The 23,192-nt window shown below is 37.5% G+C and overlaps 1 protein-coding gene across 1 annotated transcript in view; it reads left to right on the top strand.

Moving 5' to 3' along the window:
* Nucleotides 1-23,111, top strand: part of LOC137281798 (phospholipid scramblase 2-like) — a 46,397-nt gene extending 23,286 nt beyond the window's left edge. The window contains exons 3-8 of the mRNA XM_067813416.1: nt 4,435-4,563; nt 6,689-6,766; nt 8,389-8,528; nt 9,177-9,341; nt 10,423-10,584; nt 13,271-23,111. Coding sequence (XP_067669517.1) covers nt 4,435-4,563; nt 6,689-6,766; nt 8,389-8,528; nt 9,177-9,341; nt 10,423-10,584; nt 13,271-13,333 — 737 coding nt within the window. The 3' untranslated portion in view covers nt 13,334-23,111. The remainder of the gene's footprint in view (nt 1-4,434; nt 4,564-6,688; nt 6,767-8,388; nt 8,529-9,176; nt 9,342-10,422; nt 10,585-13,270) is intronic.
* Nucleotides 23,112-23,192: the final 81 nt, after the last annotated feature.

Below are 23,192 nucleotides of genomic sequence, written 5' to 3' on the forward strand. Positions count from 1 at the left end.
ATGGAACTTAAACCAAACCTTTTCATGGATGTCCCTGATCCAATTAAGTCCTCTGTAAATCCGCACATCCGTAAACCATGGTTTAATGATGAATGCAAACAGGCTAGGAAAAAGAGGAAGAAAGTAGAGAAATATTTTCGTCTTCATCCCACTGTTCATAACTTAAATAATGTAAAAATCAGTTACGCTAAAGCTCGACGAACGTTTAAACACATTAAACGTCATACTTGGAAAAATTACGTTTCCAAAATAAATTCCCGTACTCCTATGTCAAGGGTATGGAATATGATCCAAAAAATTAAAGGCAAGGGTTCCAAATCCAGTAGGATTCAGCATCTCAAAAATGATAATAACATACTAACTGAAAAGTCTGATATTGCAAACAAGTTGGGTGAAACTTTGGCTAAACATTCGTCCTCCTCAAATTATCATCCACAATTCCAGACTTATCAAACACACCAAGAGAAGAAACCAGTAACTTTTAAATCTGATAATGGTGAAGATTATAATGAGGTATTTTCATTGCATGAACTACATACTGCATTATCACAGGCTCACGATACTGCAACAGGACCTGATGATATCCATTACCAACTCTTAAAACACTTGCCTGAATCATGTCTCGAAACGTTACTTGGTATTTTTGACCATATTTGGATAACCCAACATTTTCCCCCTTCATGGCGGAAGGCCGTAGTTGTTCCTATTCCAAAGCCTGGGAGGGATCATACAGATCCATCAAATTACCGACCTATTTCCTTAACTAGCTGTGTTTGCAAAACCATGGAGCGAATGGTAAATAATCGCTTAGTTTGGTTTTTGGAAACCAACAATCTTATTACTGATATACAATGTGGTTTTCGTAAAAACCGAAGCACAATTGACCACTTGGTTCGGTTGGAACCATTTGTAAAAAATTCTTTCATTAAAAAACAACATGCAGTATCAATCTTTTTTGATCTCGAAAAAGCATATGATACTACTTGGAAGCATGGTATTTTGAAAGATTTATATTCTTTTGGGTTGAGAGGTCGCTTGCCTCAGTTTATATCCAATTTTTTAAATGACAGACAGTTTCAAGTACGTGTGGGATCAACCCTCTCAGATTATTTTCATCAAGATCAGGGTGTTCCACAAGGCAGTATTTTGTCTGTGACTTTATTTAGTATTAAAATCAATAGTCTTTCTAAAGTTTTAAGTGATTCAGTAGATGGATCACTATTTGTGGATGATTTTAATGTTTCTTGTAGAGGTAGAAATATGCATACAATAGAGAGGCAATTACAAATTTGTCTCAATAAAATTGAAAAATGGTCACTTGAAAACGGGTTTAAATTTTCTATAACAAAAACAAATTGTTTGCATTTCTGCAGAAAGTACAAACCGCATAAAGATCCAGAACTATTTTTAAATGGCACCCCCATCAAAGTAGTAAAGGAGGCCAAGTTCTTGGGTCTTATTTTCGACTCACATTTAACTTTTCTACCCCACATTAAATCCCTTAAAACTAAATGCCTGAAGGCACTTGATCTGTTAAAAGTTGTTTCCAATTCAAAGTGGGGAGGAGACCAAACTACCCTACTCCACTTATACAGATCTCTCATCCGTTCGAAACTTGATTACGGCTCCATCGTTTATGGTGGAGCCTGTAAAAGCAACCTCAAACTACTTGATTCTATCCACCATCAAGGTCTAAGACTATGTCTTGGGTCATTTAGAACTTCTCCTATTGACAGTCTTTACGTCGAGGCCGATGAGCCATCTCTTACTCAACGACGTATAAAACTCTCCTTACAGTATATAACAAAATTATATTCTAATGAAGCCAACCCTGCATTTAACTGTGTTTTTAATCCTCTTTATGAGGATCTGTACAATAAAAAGTCTTCTCTTGTTCCGCCTCTGGGACTTAGAGTGAAACCTTTTCTGTCTGCTTGCGGCATTGAGCTAGCCAATATATCTCCTTCCCGTCTACTTTCGTCTCCACCTTGGCAGTTAGTTAGACCCGAAGTTGACCTAACACTGACAAGTTTTAAAAAATCAGAAACAAATGAATTACAATATAAATCAATTAAAAAGTAAGTATAATACATACAAATCTTTATTTACAGATGGGTCCAAGGATGGTGGCGCAGTGGCTTGTGCCACTGTCATTGGATCCAGAACAATATCTTTCAGATTACCAGATAATAGTTCTATTTTCACAGCAGAAGCTAACGCAATATTAACTGCTCTTAAATATATTGAAAGACATCCCAGACATAAACAGTATATTATCTATTCTGATTCTCTTTCTTGCCTCCAGGCAATTAAAAACATGTCATGTAAACATCCACTTTTAATAGAAATAATTGAAATGTATCATAATCTTGCTACTGGCCAATACGACATCGTCTTTTGTTGGTTACCCAGCCATGTAGGCATTTCTGGCAACACAATGGCCGATCTTGCTGCCAAGGCAGCACTCAAAAACTCCGAGACTCCACTTCTTGTCCCATACTCTGATTATAAAGCTACCATTGGATCGTATATCCGAGATCTGATGCAAAAGAGGTGGGACACCCAAGTGGGTGTAAATAAATTACATGAAATAAAACCTTATATTGGTTATACCCACTTGGGTTGTCAATCCAGATTTCAGGAGGTCATTATGCGGCGATGTCGTATTGGCCATACGAGATATACTCATGAATACCTTTTGAAAGGTGAGGATCCTCCGTTCTGCATCCCTTGTGATGAAAGAATCACAGTCAAGCATGTCTTGCTTGACTGTGTTGAGTATTCCATCACAAGGGATCAGTATTTTAATTCACAAACAATGAAGGATCTTTTTAGCAATGTTAGCCCTCATTTAATTATTGCATTTTTAAAGGAATTAGATTTATTAACTGAACTGTAAATAGATAAATATTTTATAATTGGAAGATTAAATTAGTGACTCAAACCGTTAGTGGCTGTACCCTTGAAGGGGGTTGAAGTACCGTAAAATAATTGTCCTCCTGAGAGGGTACAGAAGTCCAAAAACATTTGTAGTAAATTTAAGTTTTCCAGCTTTTTAATCGTAGAATCAGTGTGTTTTTAGTTTATGGCTAGATTTGTCTAAATTGCTAACAGCTGAAGGGATGATGTAAATCCAACTAGGGTCCATGCAGGAAGCAAATGTACTGTAAGTCCCCATGGTCCTTAGTATGGTGATCTACCTTCAGTTGTTGGCAACCTATAGCTCATTTTTATATTGTACTGTCCTGTATAGATACATTGTTTTAGGTCTATTCACTAGTTTTACATTCTACTCTGTGATATCCTAGTTAGTTTTACTGTCCTTTGTCGACAGGGTTTTACAACGTATGTGCTATTAATTCATTTGTATTTACATAACTACTCGTTCTCGTCACGATATGGCTGCAATATTGCCGATGTGACGTTAAATATTAACTCACTCACTCACTCACTCACTCACTACAGTGTAAGGGTGATAATGTTGCACAGTGAGTGACACCCAGTTTCACTTGACCTTAGCCTGAATATGTGTGTCTGTATGTTACAGTGTAGGGGTCATGATGTTGCACAGTAAGTAAACTTGACAGAAGTGTAGATCGTAATATACATGCCTGCTGTATATGTGTGTCAGTATGTCACAGTGCCACCAGTGGGAGAGTTTCTTAGGTAAGCCTGCTGTATGTGTGTGTCTGTATGTCACAGTGCCACCAGTGGGAGAGTTTCTTAGGTAAGCCTGCAGTATATGTGTGTCTGTATGTTACAGTGCCACCAGTGGGAGAGTTTCTTAGGTAAGCCTGCTGTATGTGTGTGTCTGTATGTCACAGTGCCACCAGTGGGAGAGTTTCTTAGGAAAGCCTGCAGTATATGTGTGTCTGTATGTTACAGTGCCACCAGTGGGAGAGTTTCTTAGGAAAGCCTGCTGTATGTGTGTGTCTGTATGTTACAGTGCCACCAGTGGGAGAGTTTCTTAGGTAAGCCTGCTGTATGTGTGTGTCTGTATGTCACAGTGCCACCAGTGGGAGAGTTTCTTAGGTAAGCCTGCAGTATATGTGTGTCTGTATGTTACAGTGCCACCAGTGGGAGAGTTTCTTAGGTAAGCCTGCTGCATGTGTGTGTCTGTATGTTACAGTGCCACCAGTGGGAGAGTTTCTTAGGTAAGCCTGCTGTATGTGTGTGTCTGTATGTCACAGTGCCACCAGTGGGAGAGTTTCTTAGGTAAGCCTGCTGTATGTGTGTGTCTGTATGTCACAGTGCCACCAGTGGGAGAGTTTCTTAGGTAAGCCTGCAGTATATGTGTGTCTGTATGTCACAGTGCCACCAGTGGGAGAGTTTCTTAGGTAAGCCTGCAGTATATGTGTGTCTGTATGTTACAGTGCCACCAGTGGGAGAGTTTCTTAGGTAAGCCTGATGTATATGTGTGTCTGTATGTTACAGTGCCACCAGTGGGAGGGCCAGGAGGTTGGGCTCAGCCAGCACAGGCACCTGTTGGCTGCCCCCCAGGGCTGGAGTACCTGGTTAGCATAGACCAGCTGCTTGTCAAACAGAAGAAAGAAGTATTTGAAGGTAGGTTACGGAGGACACATTCCTTTACTGGTGATACTGTATGTGGATTCATACAGTTGCACATCAGTTTTTTAATCTGAGATATTGACAATTCACAAGTATCTTAGTGATTTTTTCCTTTTTATTGATTTTGTAAAGTTTTGAATGTGTAATGATTATTTGTAACTGAATAATGTACCACACGCTTACTCTTGTCACATCTGTCACATTGCCATGTGTTTCATGTCTACTGTGGTTGTCTCTCTGATGACTGACATGTTGCTATCAAAACCCCTTGTCATTATGTGTATAGGAGAAAACACTCCTCTGAGGTTTTGGTAGACATTGTAAAACCAGATGGGGAGGGAAATTTCCCAACACTGTCTTCTAAAACCGGGGAGAAGTGTTTCCTGTTTCATATTACACATATGTTACATCAGTGATAGGCAATTTCAATGTAGATGAACATTTAATGAAGCTACATAACAATAATTGAAGCGAACATAAAATCAATTTAATGACATTGACTATAAATAGATAATTCAACCCCACTTCTGTTGGCCAGGTGGTTGGGTGGCAGATTGTTTGCCTACAAATCTGAGAGCTGCAGTTCCAATCTTGCTTGAGAAGACATTTGCACTCTGAACTTAATCTTGAATGATATTTTTCAATTGATTTCAAACACTCATGTGTCATTTAAATGTTGATGTTCATACAGAATGAGGAAACGATAATTACAAAAAGTAAAACCCTTGTGTAACGGTTAAAAATTTACCGTGACAAAAAATACAGAAAATACACACTCGTAACACTTGAAAAGGTCTTACGTAGAACCTCAAATGCAGTTATTTTGGGAAAACAAGATATGACCTCACATATAGTGAGAAGCACACTTTAGATGTATATGGTAGTGTGCAATGTCATAAACTCTAGTTATCTTTTAGTATTACATTAAATGAAATGTCAGGGGGAACCAAAATGCAATTATTATAAATATATTTCTTCATAGAAAACTAAGATATGACTAAGAAAAACTGGTGGCAACATGAACTAGATAATGAAAATACAACACTTGCTTTTGCAATGGTGAAGGAAAATACAACACTTGCTTTTGCAATGGTGAAGGAAAATACAACACTTGCCTTTGCAATGGTGAAGGAAAATACAACACTTGCTTTTGCAATGGTGAAGGAAAATACAACACTTGCCTTTGCAATGGTGAAGGAAAATACAACACTTGCTTTTGCAATGGTGAAGGAAAATACAACACTTGCTTTTGCAATGGTGAAGGAAAATACAACACTTGCCTTTGCAATGGTGAAGGAAAATACAACACTTGCCTTTGCAATGGTGAAGGAAAATACAACACTTGCCTTTGCAATGGTGAAGGAAAATACAACACTTGCTTTTGCAATGGTGAAGGAAAATACAACACTTGCCTTTGCAATGGTGAAGGAAAATACAACACTTGCTTTTGCAATGGTGAAGGAAAATACAACACTTGCCTTTGCAATGGTGAAGGAAAATACAACACTTGCTTTTGCAATGGTGAAGGAAAATACAACACTTGCTTTTGCAATGGTGAAGGAAAATACAACACTTGCTTTTGCAATGGTGAAGGAAAATACAACACTTGCTTTTGCAATGGTGAAGGAAAATACAACACTTGCTTTTGCAATGGTGAAGGAAAATACAACACTTGCTTTTGCACTGGCAAATTAAATATGATAAGTTAATACTTTATTGTCCTGAAGGAAATTTTGGTTACATTGTAAAACACATGAGACAAAACAAAGCAAGATATCACATTTCAGTAAGCTCTGATATCTAATAAATAGATAAGAGCACTAAAATGTGACATGGTATACATGATGCTAAGATGATAACGTGATATAAATACTGAGGATTAACGCATAATAATAAATACCAGCTGGTACTAAAGAATGACGGAACTTATTGCGAAAATTGTTTTTAGAATGAAAATGATATTGTTTCGTCCTCAATAAAGCTGGAATGGTTTATTGTTATGTAAATATTACACACTCATTTTTGGAAGGAAACAGAAATGTCCCCAAAGTTGTTATTTATTCCCTAGTTGTGGTAGAACTGCCATAATTATGTCTGTAGTAAACCGTCTTTGTTTCAGCCGTGACAGGGTGTGAGAGGAACAACAAATACGAGGTGTGCAACACACTCGGCCAAGTGGTGTACCGCGCCAAGGAAGGTTCGTATCACAGGAGATGTTCTCTCAAAGTCCAGCATCAATCATTAGCGGACAAAAAACCTCAGAAGATCCAGATTTTGGTTTGTCTCAGAAACACAGCCTAGTGGTAAGGGGAATTAACGGGATGGTGGTCAGGCTCCTTGACTTGGTTGATTCATGTAATTGATCTCAGTTAGACAATCACTGGATTTTCTGGTCCAAACTTTGTTATTTACAGACCACATGATATACTCATGGAAACTAATTAGTGAACACATGAACATACAAGCGCTCCTTTATTCTTTTCCATGTTTCTCCACAAGGTATGTATTGCACTGGGAGTGAAACACTGGATATAAACAAAAGAACACTTGTACTGTTTCCATGAGTATATGTAGCTTGGCTAATGCAGCATTAAACAACAAATATGGAAAATAATGATGCAATATTAAACCACAAATATGGAAAATAATGATGAAATATTTAAATCAAAGAAAGATGATAAGTTCATTACAATGAATTTTACTAATCTCTTATAGCATTACTTGTTACATTTTCATAGCCACCAACCTGTCTACCAAACATCACACCTCTTATTATTCTTATGCATCCACAGATGATAAAAATTACTGTTGGATTCCATATTTATTCGATTCAATACACAATTCACAATTCTGTAATAACATTGATCTTCATGTAAGTGGGCATGCTGTTTGGGCATGATGGGCAAGATGGCTACAGCGCTAGGCTTTTGATCCAATGAGCTTGAGGTGACGGGATCGAGCCCCCCTGTTAATGGGTGTTAAAACCTTGGAGTCAACTTTGTATGCAGACTCCTTCCGTGTTGTCACAACCCCTAGTATACAGTACACAACCCATGAATCCATTGGTATATGACCAGATAGTGGCTACGTGAATAATATGTGCAAACACCAAGTTGCGTGTACAGCAGTGTGCTGTAAACTTGGACGAAGTGCAGTGACTGTGTGTCCCTGTCAACCCATCTTACCTCATGAGGATGGGAAAACCTCATTAACTTGATGCACCCAGTGGCTGCAACAGTAGTATGATCCCCAGGGAGTTGAGATTGATATTTATCATGTTTGAGACTAACATCCAATGATTGAGGAGAAAACAAAGCACCTTTGAGCAGGTGATCTGGATATTGGTACTATATAAATATATATAAATAAAAAAGTAATAAAATAGATAAGTCAGTTTTGCAACAGTCAAGCAACAGATGCATAGACAGTTTGGGAGTCCAGGGGGTAGCCTACTGAAATATTTTTATTGTTATCCCCTTGAAATGTATTTGGAAGTAAGAGAATTTTGTGACTTTAGTTGTAGATCAATATTAGCAATATTTCAGCAATATCATGGTGGGGGACACCAGAAATGGGCTTCACATTGTACCCATGTGGGGAATCAAACCTGGGTCTGTAGCATGAGGAGTGAATAGTTTAACCGTTAGGCTGTATAACCGCCATGGAGATAAGAAAATGGTATTGGAAATAAGAGTTAGTGTTGAGACACCTATCATTCTTTCAACCAACTCAACTCCCTGGGGAATATTCAACTCTTGCAGCCTGTTAGGTGCAGAGAGTTATCACACAGCCTCATCCTCACAAGGTGCTGTGTTTCAGACAACTGCTGCTGTGTTCTGTGCTGCTGTGGAGCTGTAAGACCCTTTGATATGAAAATCAAAGACAATCAGAACCGTGAAGTGATGCACTTGTCACGACCGCTACGCTGTAACACTTGTTGGTGCCCTTGCTGTCTACAGGTAACATTCAGCTCCACCACATGCATATATGCTTGAGACTTCCATAAAGTCAATAGAGATTCGCTGACTTGGTTGACATTTGTCATTGGTTCACAATTGCGCAGATCAATGGTTATGCTGTTGATCACTTGATTGTCTGGTCCAGACTTGATTAATTACAGACCGCTGCCTTATAGCTGGAATATTGCTAAGTGTGGCGTAAAACTAAACTCACTGACTCATGTTTTGACTTAAGTTCAAGTTTTTGCTCAAATTTGAGAAAATGCAGGAATAAAAAATGCATTCTCCAGAAAGAAAGGAAATTGGTCTCCAGCTCAAACATAGTAGACAATCAGGATTCGGTGGACAGATAACTTTAGTTGTTTGGACTTTTTTAGTCTAAAAAATGCAGTTGAGATAAAAATTCAGCTGTTTCAAATTGTCAAGCTCAGTTTGAGATTTGAGTTGAAACTTAAGCTTGTTTCGAGAAATCGGGCCCAGATAAGTGATGATGATGATGATGATGTTAAAAATGGTATTTGCAATGAATGTGATAAGAGTTATTGAATGTCATCATCATCATCTTCATCATCATGATCATGATTGTAACAAAAACAAGGCCGACAGTGTTGATAACAGCATTACAAGTGTGTGTATTTTGCTGTGCAGGTCATCGAGGTACAGGCACCACCCGGCACTGTGATTGGCTACGTGAAGCAGGGCTGGCATATGTGTAAGCCCAAGTTTTACATCCAGAACGCAGATGAACAGACAATCCTGGGGATCAAGGGGCCATGTTGCCAGTGGAATATCTGCGGAGACATTGAGTTTGATGTGAGCAATGCATTAATCTTCTAGCTTGGTCAGACATGAATGAATTAGTGGCAGCTTTCAGTCTACAGTAGAACGATTAGAAGTCTAAGGTAGACCTTGTAAAAGAATGCAATACTACCTTTGGTCTCTAAAGTACAACTTGCCATAAGCATGAAACAGTGTGCTCTTACTATGGTACGGTATGTATTGTGGTACACTAGGTCTCCGTTTTGGTCTGTTTCGGTTTGGTATATGACATACGATCATAATGCAGAAAAGAAAATACATTTGACAAAATTATTAAATTTTTTGACATTTTAGAAAAGGCTTAAAAAGGTCAATAAAACGAAAATTCGGTTGTTTTTTATAGCATGATGGTATTTTGCTGCATTACTCATACTGTGATTTACAGTTTCTTCCCTGATTTGCGGAATTTTAAGGTAAAATAATGTTTATGAAAATACTCTGAATGTCATGAAAGTGGTCTCAAAGGTGGATTGGAAGGTCACAATATCCACTCAGTCAGACAACGATTCTGATATCAACTGATTGTTGTACATTGTCTGATTTCCTGTATGTCCAGTTATGACTACTTACAAATTGTTGTCATATTGCTGGAATCTTGGTGAGTGTGTCATTAAACACAATATACCACAGGTAAGTACTCCCAGACATATGACTACACATTCCTGGTTTAGAGGGATTATACACAGAACTATTGTTTCACACCAGACTCTTGAAATCTGGCTCCTTCAACACACTCAGTGTATGTAGAATACATTTATTGTGAGACATCTAACTGAAGACACTTCTCAATCTGCTAACTGTAGTACCTACCCCTGACAAGATCTGTCACTCTGAACACTCATTTTCATGGAATATATGCTTTCCGTAAGACACCTGACTTACGACACTTATCACTGTGCTCATTCCTAGTTTACGCACAGTATATATTTATCTTGAGACATCTGACTTACAACCGCTCACACTGCACACTGCTACTCTACATAGAGCATGTACTTATCTTGAGACATCTGACTCATGACATCTCATATTTTGCAAGCGTATATCCATACCTTAATCCTAAACCCTGCGGTTCTAGGTTACCTCTGCAGATCACAGTACGGAGGTGGGGAGGATCTCCAAGCAGTGGTCCGGTCTGGCCAAGGAGGTCTTCACAGATGCTGACAACTTCGGGATCTCCTTCCCCATGGATTTGGACGTCAAAATGAAGGCTGTTATGCTGGGAGCCATCTTCCTAATTGTAAGTAGGCTGTGAAAACTCGCTTACCCAGGTGGGATTTCTGGATTAAAATAGACCTGCAGCATAGACAGTCTAAGTAAACATATCCTCAGTACTTTTCGGTACGCTTCCCACAAAACCTTATGGGAGGTCGCATCAGGTAACCTTTGTGATTGACCAATCAGAACACACAGCTTACCAAATTGCGAAAGTGCACATTCGCACATACCTTTTGAACTTTTTGTCTTGAAAAAGTTCGTACCCAAATGATTCCGAATGCTATTTAGCATAAGCTCGCTTCCCGGTGATGCACAGGGGGTATGTACAACCATGACAATGGTGAGTAAACAGTCGCTGAAAATAGTGTTTTTGGCAATATTCAAGGATGTTATCTTGCGGAGATATAAGCTAATGGTAACCATTTAACAGAAACCCCAAAGCATATATACTGCAGGTCAAATAACTGTGTTTTGTGTGGATTTTTGTTTTTGGAGAGATCTGTGTCGGTGACCTGAATACATTATTTCTGAAAGTCCCTCCGATCCCTAAACAGTAGCCATAGTCTGGTAGGTTAAATCTCACACTTGATTGGACGGTCATTGGTCGCTCAAAGTTTACCTGACGCAATCTTCTACTAGGTTTAGTTAGACTCAGTGGTGGAGTGTAACGAAATACAGTGAGACTAAGTTTACTTAGACTGACAGCATAGAATACTGGGTGGCCAAACTCGCTGACTTTAGTTGACGATGTATCATTGTGTCATTGATGTAACTGATTGTTCATTAATTGCTGTCAGTGTCATTATCCGTGACTGGATTGTGACTTGATAGACTCATTCGTTCTTAGACTGAGACAGACATTCAGAATAATAGCCGGTCTGTGGTCATTTGTGACATTTGGTATGCAAGTCAGGCAGCCCATGCTTGTCATAAAAGGCTACTAATGGGACAAGGTGATCATGTGCACTGTTTTCGTCCACACATCATCCTGGCTGCATATCTTAATGCCCATTCTGCTGATCACTGGAATGCCAAGCCTAGACTCAGTTATGATGCTGAAATTGTGCTGATGCAGCATTAAACCACAAACTGACAAATCGCAGCATCCAGGGAAGATGTTGACAGAAGAACAAGCAAAGTAAAATGAGCATGCAAGCCAGAAGATTCTGTATGAAAGTGTGAGATTATCTCAGACTGTGTCGTTATACGCTGTTTATAAATTTACATCCTAGATGAGGTTTTATATTGACATTCATTATACTAAAAATGACATGATATCATTAAAGACATCTCGAAAGACTATATTATGACCAGAAATTACTGAGAATTTAAAGATAGTAAGTATTTATTATATTTTTTTCACTCATTACTCAAGAATTGAATGAGAATATTAGCAGAACGTGAGATTCGTGAGAGGCATTTAGAAGTTGGTGAATATAATAAGACAACTATATGGATGACAACGTCTCTTTATTGTCTAACACTGAGATACTTCTTGCCCCTTCTTCAGGTGATGAGAAGTAGCCCAGAAACGTCATCACCTGAAGAAGGGGCAAGAAGTAGCCCAGAATCATCGCATTAGACAATAAAAAGAATTTGTCATCCATATACTCGTCTTATTAGCAGAACATAGCTCCAGATTCAAAGACAGTTAGTATTTTGTCAAGTCACCTTGGGCAGACCAGTGAAGGTCCCAGGGTAGAATAGGCCTTCAGCAACCCATGCTTGCCATAAAAGGCGACTATGCTTGTCCTTCATAAGTCCCAAGGCATTTTCTATTGGAGTTAGGTCAAGGCTATTGCTTGGCCAATCTGATAGGGTCATATGAGCAGATGGAAGTAAATGTTCCTCGAGAATATGAGTATGTGTACAGCTCACTGTTCATATTCACTTCAAGTACACAAAGGGCCATTGCCTCTAACAGAGATATGCTACCCCACATGTTCTTTGGCCGCTGATACAAAGGTTTTTCAGATTCAGAATTTCAGTGTATTGGGAAACAACCACACTGAATTCTTATCTGAGAAAATCACATTGTCCCAGTTAAAAATGTTGTAAGCACCAGTTCAACCGTTGCTCCTTTTGTTCAGGTTACATGATTGGTGATGGAATTCCTCGACTTTTCTGCCAACCCATTGCATGCACCTCAGTCCTAATTGTCTCCTTTCAGACAGCATACAGTTTTCTAAACTCCTTCGTTTGGTTTTTGAAATAACAATACCAAGTACCTCCTATCACCGACAGTCATTTTTCTGGGCCTACCAGCGCCTCACTGGTGCTAAGTGCCATATCCATTGGCATTATTTTTCAAAACACAATAAACCGTGGACAAAGGATTGCCTGTTCTACCTGAAATCACTTTAGCCAATCTGATGCCTTTGTTATAATGATCTAAAATCAACTTCCTCTTCTCTAAATCATACATGCTTATGATCATTGATCGTCTATCAACCAAACAAAGGGGGATAACTCTTCACAAACTAATGAGAAACGATTAACAGAGTTGTCTCTCTTGAATGAAACGAAGCACTTGATAGCTGATACAACTTGTTTAAATACTAGAAACCCAGTTAAACATATTCCGAAAATCCTCAATAATTTCTGGTCATACTGTATGTACATTTGTTTCTGTATTGTAAATGTCAGATGTTACAAATGACAAATAGTTGTTCATACTGTAAATATTTTATATCTGTATTTTCTTTCAGGATTACATGTACTTTGAAAATGACAAGAAGAATATCAAAAAGGAAGTGGATCACTTACATTAGACTCAGACTGTTCAACAGAAGAGTTTAGTTGCTGTCGGCAATGGCCCTGCATGTTAATAAACAGGATTTTTAGTGTTCCTTGATTAAACATGAACCTTTGATGAGGATAAGTTGAAACAGCATGTGACAGTCATTTTCACACAATATATCATTTACTGATGTTGTCGTTCTTTCATGACACCTATGATAAGGATTGGGTTAAACAAGTTATAACAGTTCATTTTCATGCATGTTAATTTTGCATTTCTGTCAGTACACATTCAAATATAGGAACGAGGTGACGTAGTCATCCAAGGGCCAGACATTTGTTGTAGGGATTTGCCTCCCTTGGGAATCCAAGAAAACTTTGATGGTGGGTGTGAATCCAGGTTGACCTGATTATGCTCCTCGGGTTGTCAGCACTATAGTCATGCTCTTGGATGTCACTATAGCGAACACTTGTCAGGCCGTCATCACTTTACTCCAAAACAAAGCTGGCAAGTCTTGATGTAGCTGGAATATTGTTCCAGCAGCTTTTTAATCAGTCCACTATACCACTCCGCTCTACTCCTCTGCACTGTTTAATGAAAGTGGTTTTAAATGAGTCCACTCTGCTCCGCTTCACTTCAGTCCACTGTTTAATTAAAGTGTCTTTAAATTTGTCCAGTCTACCACTCCACTCCACTCCACTCCACTCCACTCCACTCCACTCCATATTACCACACTTGACTCCACAGACCAACCAAGCCACTTATTCTCCTTGACCTTGATGAAATGCTCATCATTGTACCAGGGGTATTATACTATGGGAGTTATATGGGTATTGTGTATTTATGCCAGCTACTGTTCCGAGGCTGAATGCCCTTGGTCGTACATACAGAATTCTTTGTATGGTGAGAGGTACCACCAGTCTATGCTGTTTCCTGTGATATACTGGCTTCTGTATTTTTACCTTATTAATCACTTTTTAAATTGGCAAATTGACAAGGTTAACAGAGATGCCAGCATCTGCGATTTTATCACAGTCACTACAAATGTTAGCCTCGAGCTTGGCCAAAATGAAATTCTACAACAATTCATTACAATTTGGATATACAGTGGAAGCTGTCTAATCCAGCACTCACTGGAACTGATGAAATAATCCGCTTTAAACAATGTGCTGGATTGGAGAGCTGATGATAAATGTACAAGCCACAGAAGGGACTTGGATTTTATGCCAGTAATGACAACTTGCTGGATTAGAAAGATGCTGGTTTTCACAGCTTCCACTGTATAGACAAAACATTCCATTTATCAAATATAGTGGGATATTTGAAGTGGAATCATAGCAAGTAACAATTTGGAAATCTGCTGATGGAGGTATGTGAAATTAAGAGTTCTGTCTTGACAAGTGTTATATTACTTTTTTCAGAATGCATCATGATTTTAAGTATTTTTTTTTAATACTAATTTTATGGTCAAACTAAAGATTTTGAGCCTTGAAACTACTGTTTGCAACATTTAGAGGTTGGCATCTCTGGATTAAGATGTAATGTTTTAACGTTTGATATTACCAAAGTGTGTGTAACGATATGAAAATATTTACATTTGATCTGTTTTACTTTGTCTTTTATGTACCCACTTTATTATATACATTTTATCACTCATTTTTCATTTTTGTTATAAACATGTATTTATTGTATATTTAGAGTAGATATTTCTACCGTAGAACCAAATGTACCTAGTGATTTCTGTATTGGCAGTAACTGTTGTAGACTTTGTGTTTCTCAACTTGGCTTTCTATGATACATTGAAGTACTTCTGTATCCTGGTACTTTGTACCATGATGGATGTGTTGTGTCATACATATGTTCCTGGTGTACAGGGGCGGTGGGGTAGCCTAGTGGTTAAAGCGTTCCCGCATCCCAGTTTCGAGTCCCCATATGGGTACAATGTGTGAAGCCCATTTTCTGGTGTCCCCTACCATGATATTGCTGGAATATAGCTAGAAGCGGAGTAAAACTAAACTCGCTCACTCCTGATGTACAGGAGATTTAAAGGCATGATTTGTACAATTCCTCAGTCAGGTTTTGTTGATTTTTGTAATGCGCTTTTTTGATTAACTGGTTTACGTGACATGGTTTCTGTTTGTATTTTATTATGAATTAGATCTCTTTGTGTACAGAAACTCCTACACAAGTACCCATGTTTCAAAATCCTATCTAAATTCAAATACTTGATTCTGATAGTCATAAATGGCCAATGAAATCACCCAGGGCCTTTTTCTGAACGCGATCCAAGTGAATTGGGTCCAGCTGAACCACCATCCTCCATGTCTATATTTTGGACCTTTCTTAGTGCTGAGATAGTTGCAAATTAATGTTTAATGTATGGCACTTACAATTATCTTATGAGAGCTTCAAGAATCATGGCCCATGTCAGCAAGTTAGAGAAGTAAAAATGAGAGTTATCTCCCATTGTCATGTCCTTGATTTTCTGATGCCTGGCTAATAGTTTCCTACCTACATTCCTCTTGTGGATATTCTGAGTTTAAAAAGGTCCACAGTGATGTAGAATGGACAGAATCCCTGGCTTTGTGGATTGGGTGGTCATAGTGCCTAACTTGGTTGACTGCTGTCAAGTCAATACAATGTGTAGCCCAAACTTGATCATATACAGGTTGCCATCATAAGGCTGGAATACTGATGCATGAAGAGGATGAAATTGCACAGCCACAAAATATATTATTAACTGTAAGAAGTGTTATTCATAGCTCATAGACATTTCTTATGCATTTGTTTAGCCTCTTCAGTGTTCGAAAAGCATGGCCAGGAAAATTACTCTGATAAACTTTTTGGCAAATTAGGGGCAGTTGGATACCCAGGAGGTTAAGGCGTTTCCTCATCACACCGAAGATCCGGGTTCGATCCCCAACATGAATAATGTGTGAAGCCTGTTTCTGGTGTCCCTGATGTGTTATTGCTTGAATATTGCTGAAAGTAAACTAACACAAACTCACTTACTCGTTCATACAAATAGCATTACTTCATGTAAATAAAATAATTTCCTTTGCTGAGAAACTTCAAATGATTTCCCTATTTGAATGATTAAAGTTCAAGAGTGATTAGTCATAGTTATTTGTGACCATGGTTGTAGGTATTTTGAACACTTCTTTGTGAAAGTGTTACAGTTATCAAGTCGTAATCATTATCATACATAAAATAGGACAAATATAAAAATATGATTATGAATATTCATATATGGTTGTAGAAACTTGCATTGTGCAAAATTAGGCCTAAATGTGTCTTCCTCTTGTAGTATAACTATATTACCATATTTAGTCATATACACTGTGACCCACTGACCCTACTGAATATGCATAAGATTAGTCTATTTGTGGGATGAGGGAGACGGGCAGGAAGTATGTTATGTTATGTCAGTGTTAGAAATACCTGCCTGTCTGACTGCTCGTGATGGGTTATTTTCAACACGGACTGCCAGATTCTCAAATTCACCTGCCCAACGGTTGGGTTAAAATTTAGACATGTATATGAAGATATTCATCAATTTCAGGATAAAATCATTATTAATTCATTCACAAATCTCAAATAAGCAGTTAATTCTTTCCGTGCAATTGCATTATTTTTTTTTCGGTATATTGTAAGTCTTGATTTAATTATACTAAGTATTTTAGAATATTTGTGGGCAGGTAAGTTTGGTCAGGGCTGCAGATTTTACATCAAACCATCCATATGGTCGTATACCCTGGTGATGTCCATAAAAGCATGACTATATTTGTTTTATGTCACACAAAAAATGGACATTAAGTCAGTAATCGTTCTGATCAAAGGCTTGGTGACAGAAGTATGAAACCATCACCACAGATGGTCACTTGTATTTGGCCACCCCTACAATAGTGGTCTCTCCTAAGCAAAGCGAGATAGTCAGAGAGTGTTCAGGTACGGTATATTAGTAAATTTTCCTATATTTCCTATGTTCCTGGCAATGTTAAATTTAATTGTCCTTGAAGAAACATCCTGGAGTTCCAATAATTTCTCAGTGATCTTTGATTTGGGATGCAAAATTCTTTTTTGTTTGTATTTTCCTCTGTGTTACTTCTCTAAAGTGTAAAGGCACACAATGTTAAGGTCAAACAATGATGAGCACCAAGGACATCACAAAGACAAGTCATCTATATCATGTAGATTGATGTCTTTCACAAGATACAATGTGATATGCTTGAATTATTTCATCAATACTTAGGGAAAATTCACAGAACATATTTTGGGCTAACCTTTCAAAAGTTAAAAAAAAATCAGTGTTTGAAATTCACATGATCATCTGATATATTTCCTTTAGGGCTGTGTACCTAAAATAAACATTATACCAATGGTTTACTGTCAGTTTTATGATGAGAAATTCATCCATCTTTGGGCAACTTTTTTATCAGCAGTAAATTAATTCCATAGTCTAATGTCAGAACATACCTGCATTGAACAATGGTTACAATGGCACAACACAAAATCAAATAGACATAAAGAATCAAACCAATGTGGAATGCAAAAAAAGCAACAGACAAATTGCATAATTTTTGTTACAAAAATAAATTGAAGTTGTTTCAAAAACTGTCATCATTTATATTTGCATTTTTCAAGTTTGTTATAAGTGCACAATTCCAAGTAAAAGCCCAGTGCAAAAACCAAAATGCTTGTGCATTAGTGACATCAGGGCCGTGATTTATATCTATTTTTTTTGTGTTCGAAAATAATTCATCAGTATCATTTTGTTTCAAACAGACTGTAGATGACTGATTTCGTCATAATTTCTTTGTTTGGTCACCACATTCTGTCTTACCAAGATCCAACGGGAAGCAGGATTTTCTATGTGCTGGTTGTTTTGTCCTCCAATACATCTCGGTCCAAATGTCACACTCTGTGAATCTTATACATAAATATTTGGAATGGTAAACAAAGATCTAAGTACATCCTTCTTCTTGTTATCCCACCAGGTTTCTGTAGTACACATCAGTGTACACATCAGTGTACACATCAGGTGGTCCAGGTAGCATCATTTTATTGTTTGGAGTTTAAACAGCAGAAATTATTGGTATACTCTCATTTAAAAGAAACAATGTCTGTTTTATTGTTACATATTGCATGTTTTTTTAGCATGTTTTTTATTTTCAGCATGCTGTTTTCTATAAAGGCTCAAAGCATTTTTTTTACATTTTTTTATAATGAAGTGATACACATTTTAAGCATGGAGAAGTTCTTTTGTTTATGTCATATGTGTCTTGAAACAGGTGTTAGAAATGTCTGTTTCATGAGATAGGTGTTATTGATTTCGTTATTTTGAGACTGATTGTTTTAAGTGTCTGTGTCATGAGACAGGTGTTACTGGCTTTGATCAGATTATCGCCATCCTTGATAATCTCCAGCGTAAAAATTAATCTCCTACCACTACCCTGGTACTAGATTTATCGGAACATAATACCCTGGAGATTATCCAGGATGCACTATCGGTGTCAAGGGTAAAACAGGTGACTGCTATTTCAGTATTGAGATGTTGTTCAACTTCAATTATGCATAATAAGCACAATCACTTTTTAAGATCACATTGTTGAGTGCTGATTGTTATATGTACTTCGTCATGCACAGATACAGGTGGCTGCACCCCTGTTTTTAACCACATTAACATGCCAACTGGAACACGTTTCATGGCTGATCATGTTGAATGTAGCAACACTGTAACTAAATTATTTTGTTATGTCTCCAACAATAACACAACAATTAATAGAAATTGTTCACAAATTCATTTCATTCATTTGACTTGTAATCTCAGAATACATCCAAATTTTCTACAAAACCTGTGTTCATGTCTTGTAGGTGGCATATATGCATGGATGTACTTGTTTACCTCTGTGTAGACTAATTTTACCTTGCTATGCTAAGAGGCATAGACAGCTTTGAATTTGTTTTCTGATTTCTAACATTTGTGGTCTAGGATTTTTTTTTCTCTGGGGTTTATTTTGTGGTTATGTTTTGATCTTTTTTCATCTCAGTTGAGTTAACAGTGATATTAACATTTAGGAGATAAACATACTGTGGTATATCAGAGGTATACAACAAAATTATAATAACTGTAAATATGATTTAAAACTGAACATATAGCGTGAGGTTTTAAATAAAAATGTGGAGCTATTTGTTCATAATTTTGTTATATAGCTCTGATTTTCCAATACAGTACATTTATCTCCATTCTACCATAACTGCGTTTTTCTGATTTGAAAAAGTACAAACTGTTGGAAAATCAGAGGTATATAACATTATAATATACAAGAATGACTTTGATTAACCAATCACAATCCAGTCATGGTAGAATTATCAATAGCAGTTTCTGTTCTAGATTCCAGATAAGTAATGTAAAGAAAATGATGTGTTCAGTGTGTTAGAAACTGCTTGCTTTGACTACAACTGCTGTACTCTATAGAATTCTATTTTCTTAGGTTTCCTAGCAACAGAGATCCTTTGTCTCAATGTACATATTGATGATTTCTGCTTTAAGTGGCTCCAGAAGGGTGTTTGTATGTTGTTTGAAGGTATAGACACAGGGTTATCACATTGAAAACTAGTTTTAAGCAATAAACTGTTCTTAATTAATTTGTCAAGAGTTTAAGGTATTTATTTGCTATATTTCACACAACCTTTGCCCTTTTATCAAGATTGTAAGATTCCCAAGCAAGGAATTATTTGTATTTATAAACTATCACAGCAAAATTGTAGCTTTGTAGTTGTTATGATACAAATTATTTTTTAGTATGTTTGAAACTATTAATTTGGTGTGGTGTTGAAGTTTGAAGAGCTTGTGCCTTAAATGTTGAAACACTCAGGATAAACATGAATTAAGGAAGTACATGCTGATGATTCAGAGTCACAATGTGTTTTCAGTTGCTGATAAGGCAACAGCATGTGTTAGTATTGCATGCATGGAGTTGTCGTTTGTCGTGCCTGTAAGTGGGCTGTCCTTGTCGCCGTCTGTTGAAGTTCCTGCTGTGTATGATGGTTTCAATTAATTCACTACTTTATGCTGTCTGCACTTCTGTGTATTAGGTCATAGAGATTGTCAGTGCTTCACAGGTTTACACTGTCATTACAAATTTTGGAGACATATACTGAACAGCAAAAGAAATGCAACTCTGGGATTTTTGTCAAGTTTTTAAGTAGAAGACATATACATGAACACTTTCCTTGAGGAGTTTTCATGTTTTTGAGAATTGTGTTTCTTTTGCTGTTCACTATAGTTGCAAGTTTCTGCCAGTTGCTTGTTCAGGCGAAGGGAGGCAGTGAATGCTGACCGTATGCATCATTTACATAATTAACCTGAGGCTGCCCACACTCACAAAAAGAGGCAACTGTTGAGATCATGGATGGCAACATGTGAAAGTGGTTTCATCTGAAAATCAGCTGGAGGTTTAGGGGCCAGAGGCCCCAACTGGGTCCAGGGCAGGTCAAGATTGATTGATTTGGAATTAAATCCATGGATTTCCACGGATTCATGGAAAATTGCCATTCCTGTGAGATATGTGGTTCCTCTGATGTAGTTGATGCATTTCATCATATTTAGTTGCAGAGATAGATGTTCATGATGTCAATCACTAGATCATCTGGTTCAGACTGTATTAACTGTCTCTCAATCTTTAGTCAGTACTATACATGCCACAGGCCTGTAGTGCTTTTCAAGTTAACGTGAATACTTAGTTCTTTACAATTCTTTTCTAGGAGGGGCGGTGGGGTAGCCTAGTGGTTAAAGCATTCGCTCGTCACGCCGACAACCCGGGTTCGATTCCCCACATGGGTACAATGTGTGAAGCCCATTTTCTGGTGTCCCCAGCCGTGATATTGCTGGAATATTGCTGAAAACGACGTAAAACTAAACTCACTCACTCACTCTTTTCTATGACAATCTTTTTTCTTAAAGTCATAATGACATAGATGCACTTTGCCAAATTCTAAAATAATAATGTGTTAATATCTTTTAAAAAATAAAATAAAATTTCTTACAAGTGGATGCTTAATCTGTAGTATGGCCCTCTGTATTTTATTTGGAGAGAGTCATATAAACATGTCTCGTTGCAGAGTGCTGAGCAAAAACAAACGTTGGTATATTGTCTGGCAGTAGTGGGACCTCATTTGACGTCAGTGAGTAGTAGACAGTCTGATGTCAGTTTAGATGATGGAAGAATGGTGCACAAACTTATGAACCATTGATGACTGCTGTACATTACACCATCAACCTTACATTTTACTTTACCATGATACCTGGTGGTAGTTATGAAATATCAATTATATAATAACCATTACCCATTAAGAATGGAAAAATATGTCTTCAAGAATTTGTTAGGTGCATGACATCAGTGAAAACCAGTGTGATTTTATCAAATGTTGATTCATCTGTAAGACAGGTACGTTTTTAAGTGTCCATGCCTGAAGTAACAAGAAATGTTACGCTACAGTTTGTGTGAAGAACTCCTGTTATTTGTCTACACTAACAATAACACATAACCTGCTGTAAGTGTTGTGATTTTATGGTGCAGTGATCATATATAAATCTGTTATACTGTACTCAGTACTGTAGTAAATCTAATTCGTCAGAAAATGTCAATTTCACGGTTGAAAAATGTAGGAGATATTCCATTTTGCGAGCATACCACTAGCCAATGCCAATATATATGAGAAAAAGTAATATATATGGAATATTTAAGGAATGGAATAAATTGTCATGTTTCTCTTCATCATACGTTTCCTTCCAGACTTCATCATTTGTATTTTATCAGTTTTATAAATCTAATATCCCCCACTTTTTTTAATGGTATACATAAGATCCAGTGTTTGTTGATCATTTGTTTCTTTTGATTTTGAGTTAATATTCAATTACAAATTTAAAATGAACAATGTTGAGGACACAATTTACATCAGATCTGAATTTTGCTAAGGTTGGTGCAAGGCCATCCTCGATATGAAGGGGTATATGTTGTGATAAATCTAAACTATACCCTGGATGCATCTACAGCTTGGCCTGATAATATTATCGCCTCCTTTTTTTTCATTATTATCCAATCAGGTGTCTACACTGGGAAGCTGTGTGTACCAATCACAACTCACTTACGCTTTTTAAGTTATCTACCTGATTTACCTTAGCAACACAATTCATGCAGAGGAACTCTTGACAGAGGTAGAAAGTGTTCTAGCATATATATAATTGTCAGTTTCAGAGCTGATAATTAGTCTGTATGATTTCCAAAAAATTCTGACTGTAGTCTGCAAACAAACCTTCATAGGTGCAACCGCTATTTTGTTCACACTGGCTACCCCCGTTGTAATGGCAGCTTGGCTGACAGGCTACCGTGAGAATGCAGAGACAGCAAAGGGAGGTAACAAAATTATTGGGCCATAAATGCATCCAGGGCATAGTGGAGATTTATTGAACGTGTACCCTGGCGATATCGAAGATGGTATAAGACCAGAAGTGTATCAGTATCTTGACCAGAGTGATCATTACACCCAACGATTTTTAAAAGTGGTCTTGTAGTCTTGTTTCTTATCATGTGCAATAATTCTGTTAAGATCTTGTAAATAGGTCAGAATGGTAGCTCATAGTGCAGACAGATCTTGTCTATTTTTATGGGCTTAATTTTTTTCTATTCAAATATTTCTTATGTACTGCTCGTTGAGAGAAGGATCTGGTGTTTCTACACAGGTGACCATGTGTATGTATCAGCTTCAAATGTATACCCATCTGAAATAAACTGTTTTACGGTTTACATGCTGGTGATCATTGTTTTTGCTGAGGACGCCTGTGATCAAGTGTGGGCAGCCTTATCTTTAAGGTTTACAAAGATGCA

Source organism: Haliotis asinina, chromosome 4 (genome assembly GCF_037392515.1).
Source record: "Haliotis asinina isolate JCU_RB_2024 chromosome 4, JCU_Hal_asi_v2, whole genome shotgun sequence".
Taxonomy (NCBI): domain Eukaryota; kingdom Metazoa; phylum Mollusca; class Gastropoda; order Lepetellida; family Haliotidae; genus Haliotis; species Haliotis asinina.